The sequence below is a fragment of the Clupea harengus genome, chromosome 10 (genome assembly GCF_900700415.2).
Source record: "Clupea harengus chromosome 10, Ch_v2.0.2, whole genome shotgun sequence".
NCBI lineage: Eukaryota > Metazoa > Chordata > Actinopteri > Clupeiformes > Clupeidae > Clupea > Clupea harengus.
Genome location: NC_045161.1, coordinates 22,016,814 through 22,030,402, shown reverse-complemented (window position 1 = coordinate 22,030,402; position 13,589 = coordinate 22,016,814). Strand labels below are relative to the sequence as shown.

The window sequence follows — 13,589 nt, the reverse complement described above, 5'->3', positions numbered from 1 at the left end:
TTTCAAAATGAACATATTAGAGAGGCTAGTTGATGCGTTTGCTCGCCAAATACGTTAAGATGGTCGAGTTATTAACACTGGTTATTATAAGGTAGATAACGAATTTGTTATTTTATTCCCTTGGTGATTTTTTCAGGTTTGATAAGAGCAATGTTCGCCCTTTAGCTATATCCTGGTAAGTTGTCCAAATATTAAACGTGTATTCACTGGTGCTCTTGGCTTCCAGAATGATTAGTTGAAATTGGACTAGAAAGACTAAAGCTGCATGTGAGGCTTTAATGTAAACTTTAACGTAACATTTTCCATGTTTAAAATAAGCATTGCTATGTCGCCTAATTGTAAGCATGAAAAGAGTTTTACATGAACAAAAAACCGTATTGATGTTTATCCAGCTCTATAGTGGAATGTCCGCTATGATACAAATGCGTCAGTGAGTCAGCTGTTGGGAGCCTGTTCCAATCTCCCACCTTCCTCCCATGCAAAACACGCACACACACACACACACACACACACACACACACACACCAACTGCGTTATAGTTATACAGTCCGTGTCTCAGTTACAGTTTACCTGCTCACAACATTTGAATGAATGGGATGAACGAGTCGATTATAGAGAACACCACTCGGAAAACAAAGTCACAGGACACGGGTTAGATTAGGCGACTGTTGCTTCTGCCAAAGTGTGTTGCAGGAAACCAAATTTCCACATGGTGGCGTATGCCCTTGTGAGTTCAACAACGTGTTGAAACGTGGCGTAAATGTGACAAGAAAACATTACATGTCAAATAGATAATAGTGTGAATGCTGTCTTTCATTCTCTCTTTGTTTTTGGTTTTCTTTCTCCTCACGCACATGCGCATTCTTAAGGGTCCTTTAGAACCAGCAAAACACAAGCAGTAAAACTTAAGCGAGTTTTACTTACCAGCTGAAGTAAAATATTGAACATCTTATTGGACAGTTGTTTTTCTACTGGCACAATGAGTACAATTCTGTATATAAAACAAAAATATCCTGAGGAATTCCCCCAAATTTCTCTGGCAACACATATCTTGTATTAGCTGATCCAGTCAGGGTTCTCAATGCACTGTTCGTTGTAACTTGTACTTACTGAAATGTTTCTTTATCGTTTACTAAAACCTTTTTGAAATTCATGGTGCCCCCCGCCCTGTTTCTCTTTGGGTGTGACATGTATAGTGTTGTTGTTGTAGGCTACTGTTAGTAGTACTCGTGTAATTATAGTAGAGTTTTTGGCTGACTTGAAAGTGTTTATTATGAGGATGTCAAAAAGGGCCACATTTAAAAAAACAGAAAGAAGTTATTTTCAGATTTATTTTGGTCACTTCACAGTTTGGACACAGGAAAGGGAAAATGTATTTATTGGCCATTGTTCGGGGCATTGATGATACCTCATGTTGTCCATCTAAGTTCAGCATATCATGCAATGTCCCGTTATTCCATACCAATTTATGGAAGAACATGAATTGCTTCAGTTGATTAAACATAATCATGACCTATAAACATAACTAACCTTTATAAATATGCCAAATATTAACAACCTTCCTGCAACCTAAATCTCTTAAATGGATGTTGTTAAAGGCCATGCACAGTGTACAGAATATATGATTACGGGCGCGTCTGTTAATGAAGTATAACAGACGGAGAACGGTTTTGTTCCTTGGCTTTGTGGCCTTGCAATACCAAGACTGTTTATAGCCCAGGGCTAAAATGACTTCTCGATCCATTGGATCAAAGGCGATGAAGCCTAGTGGTCAAGTCATGGCGCGGCCCTCGCCCTCCTGAGTGCTGTCCAGCGTTCTGAAATGACGTCTTCATCTCCTCTGGCAAACTGACAAACGCACCAACGTAATCTAAAATGATTGTGTGATGATTTGTGGCTCCTGGACAACACTTTAAAACCGTATGCTACGTTGTTATCTTACTTACTGCCCTTATCTGGCAAATTAGGTCTTGACCCAATATGGCTAAGTTCAGGTGAGTTGAGCAGGCGCCAGCAGTGTCAGGGTGGTTCGATATGACCTGCTTTTGCCAATTCTTGCCCAAGACCCTGGTTCCTGAACCACCTGAACACATTTCATTGACTTCCAAAATCACATGCCTAAAATCTGGGAACGTTCCAAATGTATTTGTCGCCCTTGCTAAAACAATGACTATTTCATCACCTTACACAACGTACCACCTCGTATTTGTTGAACATCGCCATGTCAAACCAAAAGAACACCGCTGGGCTAGTGTTGATTTCCTGTTGACGTGTTGCCATGCGACAAGGATTTGCACAATCTGAGTGTAGGTGAGGATGGTGAGTTCATTGTTTGCACACATACTAGTAGGGGGCAAAAGTCAGAGCGTAGTTGGATACCTGCCATGTATTTGCTCTCTGTTTTCATAGTCAAAGCGATGCAGGCAGCAATGCACCAGTGAGAAATGGCCTATATCGTTAATTCTTTGTATCCCACAGTTGTCTCACAATGTCTGCAAAACTGATCCCTATAACGAAAGCGAAATGATTTGTTAAATGAATTGAAATAAATCTCAATTGTTACTTTGTTGCCCAAGGGCCTCACCTACACCCCCTAAATAAATAGCTTTCACAAGTGCTCGTCATACCTCGAGCCATTGTGCTGTAGCCTATTCGTGCGAAGGAATGGACACGTGGACTTTCAATATTAAGGCCTTTTTGAACTGTGCCGTACGAAAAAGATTAAATGGTGGGGGCACCTGGCCCAGGACTCCAGTGCCACTAAACTGGAAAAAAAAACGGCAAGGCTTATTAATGACAACGTTCATTCTTCATAATGTAAACCATCACCGTCAGCATATATATGCATTTGGCCTGCCGGAACGGCGATGCTGTTGTATCATAAAAGATAAAACAGCTTAATAAAAGTTATTTGAGAAACGGCTACCCTCGTTTACCGAGTTTTGTTAAGAAACGGTGTCGGTGGCAATAGGCCGGTGTTGGTGGGAATAGTCTACACATGATATTTCAAACCAATAACGTGATTATTCATTCAAATGACTTAGATACCTTCGTGAAAATAAAATATAGCCCAATAACACAGATATCATAGGAATTTAATATCCTAATGACTGTTCATTATTGTTAAGAATAACACGAAAATAAAGTTGTACAGCCTACTATGAGCGACACAAGAAGCCTTCATTTTAGCCAAAGTATTACAGGTAGAATGGGCCTGACCTGCAAGCCATGGGGAACACGGTTCTCTTTCAACAATCATCGAACAAATATTTAATATCTTTACTTTTAAAATGGCCCTTCCATCATTCACGAAAAGGTGTATGTTTCTTACATCTCATCAACGTTAATGCAATGCCCTAGGCTATACATTGCCCTCATATGAACACAGCCACAGTATTTAAACTTGTAAACACATTATTCTTTCCTCTAAATATAGGCAATGTAATAGTGTAATACAATTATAATAAATGAGCTCTCGTTGTCTCATACTCCAGTGCTGAAGGAAAACAATTGTCCGAACGTGGCTTAAAACTCAACTGGTAGAGGCAGTTTGTTCTTGCTTCTGGTCTGGGGCCCTGGTTTCCGAAACTCGCTTCTTCGTCTCCTCCTTTTTCCATTTCATCCGTCGGTTCTGGAACCAGATTTTGATGTGTCGCTCTGTGAGGTTAAGGGTGGTAGCCAGTTCGTACCTGCGTGGTCGCGAGATGTATTTATTGAAAAGGAACTCCTTCTCCAGCTCCAAAAGTTGAGCCCGACTGTAGGCTGTTCGGCTTCGCTTGTGTTCGTCGAGGTCATCGGGGTAACCTCCTGGAAAACAACATCTCTTTTTAAAGAAAATAAAAACCTCAACAAATGACACATTATGTTGTTTTGCTAAATTGTTGCCCTTCTCATTCTCATTCACAGACCCTGCTCAATGCCTTTGTAGGTCTGTAGCTTATATGGATTATCTTATGGCACTGATATAAAATGGCACTTTACTGGATAATCAACATCATATAGCCAACTCACCCTCTAAAGGTGAATGCTGGGAATGGGACCTGGAGGTCCTCATCCACGGGAAAGCAAACTGTCCACCGGGTTCAGTAGGTTGCTCACGCCGGGGGATCTGTTGGTAGTCGTCCACAACTCGCTCCTTCTCTGCCAGGTACCCATGGGTGTGTGTTTGTTCGGTAATCGCGTGTTGGCAAGGCGGCAGGTTGTAAGGTATCAAGTCTTCTTTTCCTCCGTTCTCGAACGGGGCATACGGGGCCAAAGGCACTTGCTCACAGCTGCGGGAAAAGCGACAGGCGGGTGGATTCTGCGGGTACTCCTCGGGTGTCTGTGACGGAAAGCTATCGCCGTAAAAAATATCCAGGGTGTCCATACTGTAAATAATTCATGTAGCCCTTGACTTTGGCTGTACAAGTGGCCTAAGTGTGCTCTCCACCCACGGCACAAACTCGAGTGCACCTGCCAGCCCGTGGCTCACCTGTAAGCAGTCACGTGGTCGACACAGAACACATAATAGGCTAATTATTGATGATCTTTGCATGCCAAACATATATTTCCTATTTACATTTGGAAAGGACGACTGTACCCACGTCCTGTTGCTTGAAGTCAGCTCTTGATTTCTACAGTCGTGATAAGTTCATACTGTGTGAGGAGTGCCGTATTTCTCGTTTTTTGTGAATGTTGTCGCTCTCGGCTCCTTTTGTGTGGCAGTGTTAAGTATACTTCAGCCACATGTTGTTATCAAAGCTGTCAACGAAAGTGGCGTAAGATTGATTGCCGGTGTATGTATATACAAAGCTGTCACGCAAACGTGGGGCAGGTAACTAAAGCCTATCGGTGCCTTTCAAGTATTGATCGGTCGTTACTTTTAAGGAAAGGATTAAAACATTAACTAATAACTGAAACATTTATTTTTTCTTTCTTTCTCTGGCTGTCTGTCTTTCATGCAACAATCAGGGCTACATACATTTCCTACTTCAGCCATGAGGTTTTTGTTTTGTTTTACTTTTTTTAATTTAATGTCATGAGTGTGTCAAAGTGTGTAACTGGATTGCCTTCATTAAAAAAAGTAGTATTTAATATTTAGTATTTAGTATTGAATTGCAAAAATGATTGTGTGAGTAGTATAGATATTAAAATGATAGCATAATCATTATAGTTCAGTGCAGTATAATATGACAATACATTTCTCTATTCAGGCTTTCTGCTTTTTAGAACTGCTATACATATTAATTTAGTTGCAACATAAAACCTGCTTGATGATATAGGAGGCACGCTCTGGGCCAAACAAAAGGATGCCTTTATAAAGTGGCTGACAAGTTTTAGAATGGGCCCATTCTAAAGAGCGTGACAAAAGCGCGTAGGACATATTGTTTGGTGACCGAGTTCCTACTAAATTAAGTCACCAAAGACAGCTTTGATGGGACACGTGTCTAGAATTTCAGTTTGGTCGACTCTGATAGAGCCAGTTCAGTGTTCTCTCGGAGTACCACTGCCTTTGCCATTCCAAATGATTCATCGGCTAAAAAGCTCTCGGACCCGGATGAGAGGGGTGTCACATTAAGCGCCTAGTGAAACATTGTACTTGCAGATTCACGCACTAAATAAGTGGAGGTCTCCTCCACCAAAGACAAAAAGGGTTCCAAGGGGCATTCATCCTGAAGTTTCCTCCTGCTCCTCCCAGCGACTCGGCAGCTGCACGGGTTTGAAAGGAACACTTATTAATTGTCCTTTCTTGCGCGTAATTGTTTGTTTTGAATAGGGCACTGTCTTTGGAGAAGTGATTCGGTCTAGATTGTACCTGTTCAATATATAGTCGTTAGAGTCGGTTACTCTTCAAACATTGTTTGAGAGGGTGATGTCTAGTTATCCCACATTTTCCCTGCACAAAAAGTGCTGGAAAAGCCATGCACGGTCACATTTAATGAGTTGAGAGGGTGTTTAAAAATCGTAAATTACATGAAAAGGGGTTTAAGAGGTGCTGGTGTGTGTGTGTGTGTGTGTGTGTGTGCGTGTGTGTGGGCTGGGGGCTGAGTGGAGTCATTAATGGACACATGAAGCTAACAGGCCAAGTGATGGTACACTTCATATTCAACATAGGCCTCACAGATCATAGACATTTTGTTGCAACATAACAATCTACAATATTCTCTTATGATTTAAAAATGAGCGTCTGCACAATGCACATAATTTTATACCCCACAGGGTATAAACCCATTTCTGTGCATACAGTGTTGTTCCTTAACTTCCTTAATCTCCTTCCTTAACTTAGGCCTTTACGGAGGAAGAAAATATAAACTTCAAATAGTCCTCCAACATCGTTGACGTGTTATTTCAAATGGGTTTATTTTGTTTTCTTTTTTCGCCATTTTGTCCGTTGGTTGGCGTTCACATGTCAGTCCGCTGTCTAACTAAGCAAGATCACCCAAACAGGCCCTATAGAACTGACAGTTCGAGGTCAGGCCATGTCGATTTGAAAAGGCATTCCCCAAAATGCTGTAAACTCCATTGTCAGCGACGGTCATTCACTCTCACACCTGCGAGGGGGTGAGTTCTAATTCGATTAATAAGAAATTCAATATATATTCATTAGGTGGCTTTCCCTCGATAATATATGATCGCCAGCGGAACGTGAATAGGGTCCGTTTATTGTGACGCTGAATGGGCCTGCGTGGGACCAAAACTTCACCTGCTTCCCTTCTCAATTAGGAATGTATCCCAAACTCGGATGGAAAACGAGTTAAATTAACCGTTTGCTAATTTCCTATCGCCCCTCCTATGTAATCCCTTCATTTTCAGCTTGCCCCTTCAATTTAGCAGAAGTTGAAAGGTTCAAATAGGGCTTAATGAAACAGTGGCTAAATCGGTCTCTGGCGCACCGAGGAACCCTGGAGCGGTCGGCTGAAAGGCCTGGAAGGCTGCAGCCGTCGGGGGTCCGCCAGCTAAATGCGTGTCTCAGGCAGGACAATCTAACCTGTCACAGCCTTTGCCCAACTCTATATAGCCTTTTTCTGTAGTTTTGAAGGAATTGCTACATAATCAGCCCTTGTGGGACAGAAACTGCAATTAAACTCCTTTTGGGTTAACGTAACACAGAACACAAAGAGCTCTTTAAACATGCACAAAAAATATTGTCTTATAAGGCTGCATTCTAAACTAAAGTTTTTGGAAGCGTTTTGTGAGCATTAAATGCGGGATTATAATTTTTTTATCACACCTCATAAACCACTTCTGAAATTCCAAAGTCGGCTACCTTTGTGTAATAACAAATAGATGTATTATCAGGTTTCACAACAGCTGCTGAAAAAACAATGTCATAAAACAGCCATTATATAATTCAGAAGTAGAGAATCAATACCAGCAGATAAAGCCTAATCTTCAATAGGCCATAAAACATTTTATGGAGATTTACAAACACACATGGAATAATATAGTTATTTTTTTTGGTAGATTTGACACAGCTTTACTTTGTTCTCCATTAACTTAAGAAGCTTTAAGTGACTAAATGCTAGGTTTATTGGACAATAAAGAGTTGTTCCGCTTAAACACCCATGTACAATAAGGGTTTTAAAGCGGTCAAAGTAACTCTCGTACAGAACAGAAAGTAAAAATAAAATGCTTTATGTTCTACCTATATGTACATTTGAGTTATAAAGCAGCTAGCCTAGAATAAAGCCATTTCCAATTAGTTGAGTTCAGTGGTGATACTTAAAGTTAGGCCGATTTAGTAATCTCGACGCATCTTGACTATAGAACAACAAGCAATACAAGCAAGATCTTGCACGAAAGAGAAAGAGAGAGAGAGAAACTATGGAGAAGGAGTGTGAGAGTTTGAAAGTAGCAGCAGAGAGTTCATTAACGAGGGTACGTCCTCCCCTGGCTTCTGAATCCTTTATCAAGCTGTCACCTTCTCACAGGCGGACACAATGATAGTGCAAACCCGCTCTACGCTCTCACCGATCCGTGCCATGGGCACTGCCAACCCCCACTTGAAAACAGATGTAAATTGTCAAGAAGTAATTTATCTCCTCGCTCTTACCCGTGTACTTATCTGTAACCTTAGTTATGTAAAATTGTTAGGAATGGAATTGTTCATAAATAATGGAGAATAAAGTCCCCTAAACATACGGATAACCTTTTCTAGAAATGTCTTTTGCAGAAGATGTGGGCCCGGGAAATTATTGTAACTCTTAATTTCTGTTCAACCAACCTGAGTTTTGAACTTTGGACTTACTTTAAAATGATCTCGGTAAAATAAAACAAGAAATAGAATTATGTAAGGAATGGTAAAACATCAGCAGAAAATATGTGTAGCAGTCTGAATGATATGATTATATTTGCTCTCTCTTGCAATCTTTCATCTAAAGAGAGTTTGACATAGTGGAAGAACCTCATTTTTAGAGAAAGCGTAAAAGTGTAACGTAGAAACATGTGTGACAGTTTTGAAGCACTTTATTTAAATAAATACAAATATACACATTTTACATAAAACATCAAACTTAAACCGAAATACTCACAGTTGTTCAGTTATCTACAGTACAGTTTGGGATCACTATCTATTTACACAATGATGAATGTACTGCTTATCTCCTGTTGGAACATCAAGTAGCGGGATACACAGTGGACTATCGCTAGTTTGGGTGGAAACATTTAAAATGTTTGAGTATTAGGCCAGTTTGGTTCACGTGCCGGTGTCATCACAATAATATCTTTAAAATAAACATATATTCACAGTTTTCTTTCTGACAGGCCTAAAAACAGTGACGACCTCCGATAATGTAACAAAGTATGTTACTCAACTGCAGGTACAAATGACTCATCAATAACTTTATGCACAAACGTTTGAGTCAGAAATAGTGTCCAGTCACAGGGGATCTGCTGGATTCACACTAAGTGCTAATGGAAACGTAAAAGTCTGTCGAGTCATTCTTCCATCCTCAAATAGGGGAAATCTCCTTCTCCTCTGTTGCTGATGCTGGCGATAACGACTCCTCGTCCTCTGACCTCGGGTAGTGCGCGTGGCCGCCTGCGCACTTACATCCGGCATGCAAGCTCCTCTGCGTTCCTTTGCCCTCTTTCTTGTGCTTTACACGGCGGTTCTGAAACCATATCTTCACCTGTTTCTCGGAAAGGTTCAAGTATGTCGCGATTTCGATTCTCCGCAATCGTGAAAGATACATGTTGGAGGAGAACTCCCTCTCTAGTTCCAGAAGTTGTGTGCTGGTGAACGCCGTGCGCATCCTCTTGCCGTTCTGGATATGTGAGCTTTCAGAGGCGCCTGTGAAGAAACAACGTCATATGAGTTGGATACACATGTCAGGATTGACAAAGTGGTTTTGAAGATTATTTCCAAAAATCATTTGTTGGAATGTGAAGATCTCAATGCATTTTACGCACGGGTGTTAAACCATAAACAAGGTATGAGAAAAAGCAAGCCCAATAATGTAAGTGTGTTTGTCTTGCAAAATAGCAGGCTTGAAGTCTGCACTGTCTTCTGCGTTCCTTTCTTAAAACAGTTGTTCAACATAATCAACTACTTGGTAAAACATTATTTAATACGGAAAGCCAGAACAGGTGTAGGTTCTTACCTAGTGAGAGACAGTGATACCGTCGTTGATCGGTGACGCTGTACGAGGTGGGCGTGCAGACAGGTGCGTGTCCTGGGTGGGCCAGTCCCGGACTCTGATGGTGTGCGACCCTCTGGCAGTACTGAGCCTCCCCGGGGAATTGCCCCTTCAACAGTGGGATGCCTCCTCGGGACGAGTGGATGTGCGAGGTAACGCACAGCGGACAGACGCAGAATGTGCCGGTCTTCCGAGATGGGCACATGGGTCCCGTTATGCCCATCATGCCTGGAGAGTGCATACTGATGGGGATGAGGAAGTCCTGTCCTACATGCTCGCTCAAAGATGTGGGTCGAACGGTGTCCTTTATGATCAGAGAGTCCACATAGAAGGATCTCGACATGGCTGCTTCGCTTAGTTGCCGGTTGCCGGTTTGGCGGTCTGGTAGTCTGTGTAAAATCCGGGACGAGGTGCGCTTGATCGTATAATATGCTCGACTCTGAAGCCCTTGGGAGATTGCAAGGTGCTTAAGTTTGATGGTCCAACAAAAGAGACCCTGGAGAGGCCCAGCCCCAAACGTCACCCACGTGCGCACCAGACTATGGGGGCTTTAGTACTGGCGGTGACCCGAGCCACGTGACGCCCCAAAGAGCTACCAATCAAAACTTGCTCGTTTACTCAAGATAGAGCTGTAGATGCCTTTTTTTTCATCAAAACAAGTTGTACAACGGAATTATTAATGGAGGAGTGTCATGAAAACTCTATTAAATCTGCATATCTGTTGCAAGCTTGATACCGTTCCCAGAATATAGATTTAAGATCAAGGTGATGAAAAAATTGTATGTGTGTTCGAAAATGTGTGAGGTGAATATAATGGGCTATTGGTTAAGCATTGGCTCTGTCTAACATTTTCAGGAGGGCTACTGTGACATGTCGAACCTACCCTCTCTCTACAAAAAAAGCACTTTAACATCCGTGTGATTTTATCGTTCATTAATCATACATGGAATATAAGTTTTTGTTTCTCCTCAATTATGTCTTCTCTTTCACAGAATTGTTAAATGGACTTTTACTGAAGATCTGTTAAATCACTAAAATTTCGCAAGTCGTGTTTGTTTCCGACTAGAACTGTTTCCAACAGTTATCTCCCTGTGTTAACAGTGTTGCTACACGCCCTTGAGGTTATAGGCATCCAAAACTGCGCAGTGTGCCCAGCAATATCTAGGCATAGCAATATTAGTAACAGTAGCCTTTGTTATCTTTGCACTGAAATGTTTACTGTGCATCTGATTACTAGACACACTGTGGTCAGATAATTACTCTGAATCAATCACAACTGTACTTTGCCAAACAGCCTACTGTGTATCGTTTCAAATCCACTTTTATTTGTAAGAGGTATTTTCAGGATCTCTGTGAAAATGCGATTTGAAGTTTCAAATCGTGTGGCCATATAATTGCCATGTAATTGTCCCCCCCATGTCCGTTTGGTCAAGATTCCAGGTCTGCCAATTAAAGATTTATGAATTGCTGCCGAGTCTGGGTACTGGCTATTTGATAGCGATTAGGATTCAATTAGAAAGTGTTTATTGTAGAGGTTTCTGCGGGTAAACAGGCAGCTATTTCAGAAATGCGTTAATCCCTCATCTTGTGACAATAATTAGCGAGTTTGATCTCCAGGCGGGGCAGCGGGTCTGGCTTCCACTTTCATCTGTGAAGTAACGCCTCTTACATCCAGACAGAACAGGAGGAGAGAGAAACGCGCTCTGTAAAGCTGTGCTCTCAACTCTCAACTGTTTTATAGGTTCTTTTTATTTTTAAACTTTCCCGAAAGCACAGATAATGTCATTATATGATCCAAACATTAAATTCCAAAGTCATAACAGCATGGGCCAAAACCTCGGCCTTTACAAGCAGTCTAGTAGCTGAACGTCCCATAAGATTAATGATAGCATGTCAAATCTATCATTTTTCGTCACTTATCTCTCAAATTGATATGAAGACAACGAGATTATATTTTTATATAGGTGTTATGTCAATTGACCTTTGGACGCCCCTGGTGGGTGCTTAAAATGATACGCGTTTAAATTCATCATCATCTGAGGCTGCTTTTATTATTAAATGCGATGGAATATGACTTTAAACTAAGCTAAATAAGTGCAAAAACAAACGCGTCTGTCACGCTGCCTGTAATTGCTGTAATAAAGGGGAATCCAGCGTATGACACGGGAGGCGCGCAAGGTTGTTATGGTATGGAGAATGATTTCAAACGAGGAGACAGAGAGAGAGACAGTGAGAGAGAGAGAGAGAGAGAGAGAGAGAGAGAGAGAGAGAGAGCTCAAACCAACAAACCAGGCGGAATAATATGCGGCGCGCGCCCACATCACACCGTCCCAGCTCCAATATTATTTTTTTCTATAATTCTGTGCGATAAAATTTCATTGTCTATTAAGTAATCCCACAAATGAGAACCTTTATGAGCCTATAATGAGCCCTAATTGCCAGGACTAGTCGAGCCACGTGGAAGGGTTTATAAGGAATTAAGGCGTCGGGTACAGAGCACAGGCTGTTACCTAGCCATCACTTTCATAATTCAAGGGGAAAATTAGTCCATTTAAGGGAAAATCCTCTGATTCCTTTTATTCTGCTCGGGGTGACAGGGCTGCTGCTTTGTCCGCTTCGGTTAAATAGCAAGTGCAACAAACGGGAACGTTGCAAAAGTGTAGACTATGAATGTAAGCCCTCTTTGGCAGGGAAAGAAATCACGAAAGTGTATGCATTGTCGGGTTTTCAATGCTACGCTCGCACTTCCTTTGGCATGTCTAAGTTTGACCAAGATATAGAAAGTGCTCCATTGATGCACTCTAATTATATTGTTTTGATTGGGCAGTTGAAATCGCGCCTATTCAATAAATGTGGATCAAATTGTTCACTATCCATCATTGTTGTGAGACCACAAAGTCGGCAAGGGCTTCATGAGGGCAGCATTAAATTGTGGTTTCTTCAAAGAGACAGAGAAAGAAAAGGGTGGAGAGAGAGAGAGAGAGAGACAGAGAGAGAGAGGGAGAGAGACTATGGCTTTCTGTCACTTTGAGGAACAAAAACACACAACATCCACTTGCAAAGGTGCTGAGCCAAAGCATCTTTTCCTTCTTTGCGTTCCATCCCATGCCATATTAAAGCGTGGAGAAGTCCATTAAGGCTTTGTAACATGAGCGTCATTAACTTGTATCAACGCCCTTTTACAAAAGTTGCATTGTGGTGCATGGGGCCGGCCTGCGGCCCATCTTGGCTAATACAGTGGGCGATTTCCCCCCTTTATTAGTTACCAGGCAACACATCGTGAATACCAAAAACTGAAAAGAAACACTCGGGTCTTCAATATAGTCTTCAACAGCGATGGGAAAAAGGAACAATGATCCCGCAGACAACATAATGCCACGCAGTGACTTTTCATTGGCAATTATCTCGTTCATCTGAATAGCAGCTGCAATGCCTACTCGCCATTTCATCGTTTTAAAGAAAAAAGACGTGAAAGAGAGAGAGAAAGAGGCTAGAAGGAGGGGGGCTTCCATGTTTGTGTCAAAATCTAATTTATGTCTTAATGAATAATTCGATTTTTATGTAAAAGAGATTTAGACCCCCCCCCCCCCCCCCCCCACACACACACACACACACAATCAGGGGGCACTTTGGTTCGAAGAAAAAAAAGTGTATTGGAATAGCCTAAGTCCACTAGGTAGTTTATAGGTCTCTGCACAGTGGCTCTAATATACCGATCTATTAAATCTGGTAATATATTCATTGACGGTCATAAATATTTGAATTAGCATAGCACCATATAGTAGGCCAATACAAAACTGCAAGAACAAAGGCTTTGATAATTTATGAGAGTTTTGGGCTTCCGCCAACATATTTGCAGGCACATCCACAACAAGTGGCATGCACTGGCCATATGATCACAGCTTCACAAATCTCTCAACACTCGCTGGCTGTTGTATCACCGTTTATATTGGGGGCGTGAAATTGCATCAC

General features: G+C 41.6%; 2 protein-coding genes across 2 annotated transcripts; both read right to left on the bottom strand.

Moving 5' to 3' along the window:
• Positions 1–3,088: 3,088 nt before the first annotated feature.
• On the bottom strand, positions 3,089–4,366 carry LOC105895062 (pancreas/duodenum homeobox protein 1-like). Its single transcript, XM_012821627.3, has 2 exons — positions 4,029–4,366; positions 3,089–3,821 (listed from the first exon to the last, which is right to left on the bottom strand). Exons 1-2 carry the CDS (start codon positions 4,364–4,366, stop codon positions 3,533–3,535), a joined length of 627 nt encoding a protein of 208 aa, XP_012677081.1. The 3' UTR covers positions 3,089–3,532.
• Positions 4,367–8,427: 4,061 nt separating this feature from the next.
• gsx2 (GS homeobox 2) lies at positions 8,428–10,244 on the bottom strand. Its single transcript, XM_012821703.2, has 2 exons — positions 9,582–10,244; positions 8,428–9,271 (listed from the first exon to the last, which is right to left on the bottom strand). Exons 1-2 carry the CDS (start codon positions 9,958–9,960, stop codon positions 8,931–8,933), a joined length of 720 nt encoding a protein of 239 aa, XP_012677157.1. The 5' UTR covers positions 9,961–10,244; the 3' UTR covers positions 8,428–8,930.
• Positions 10,245–13,589: the final 3,345 nt, after the last annotated feature.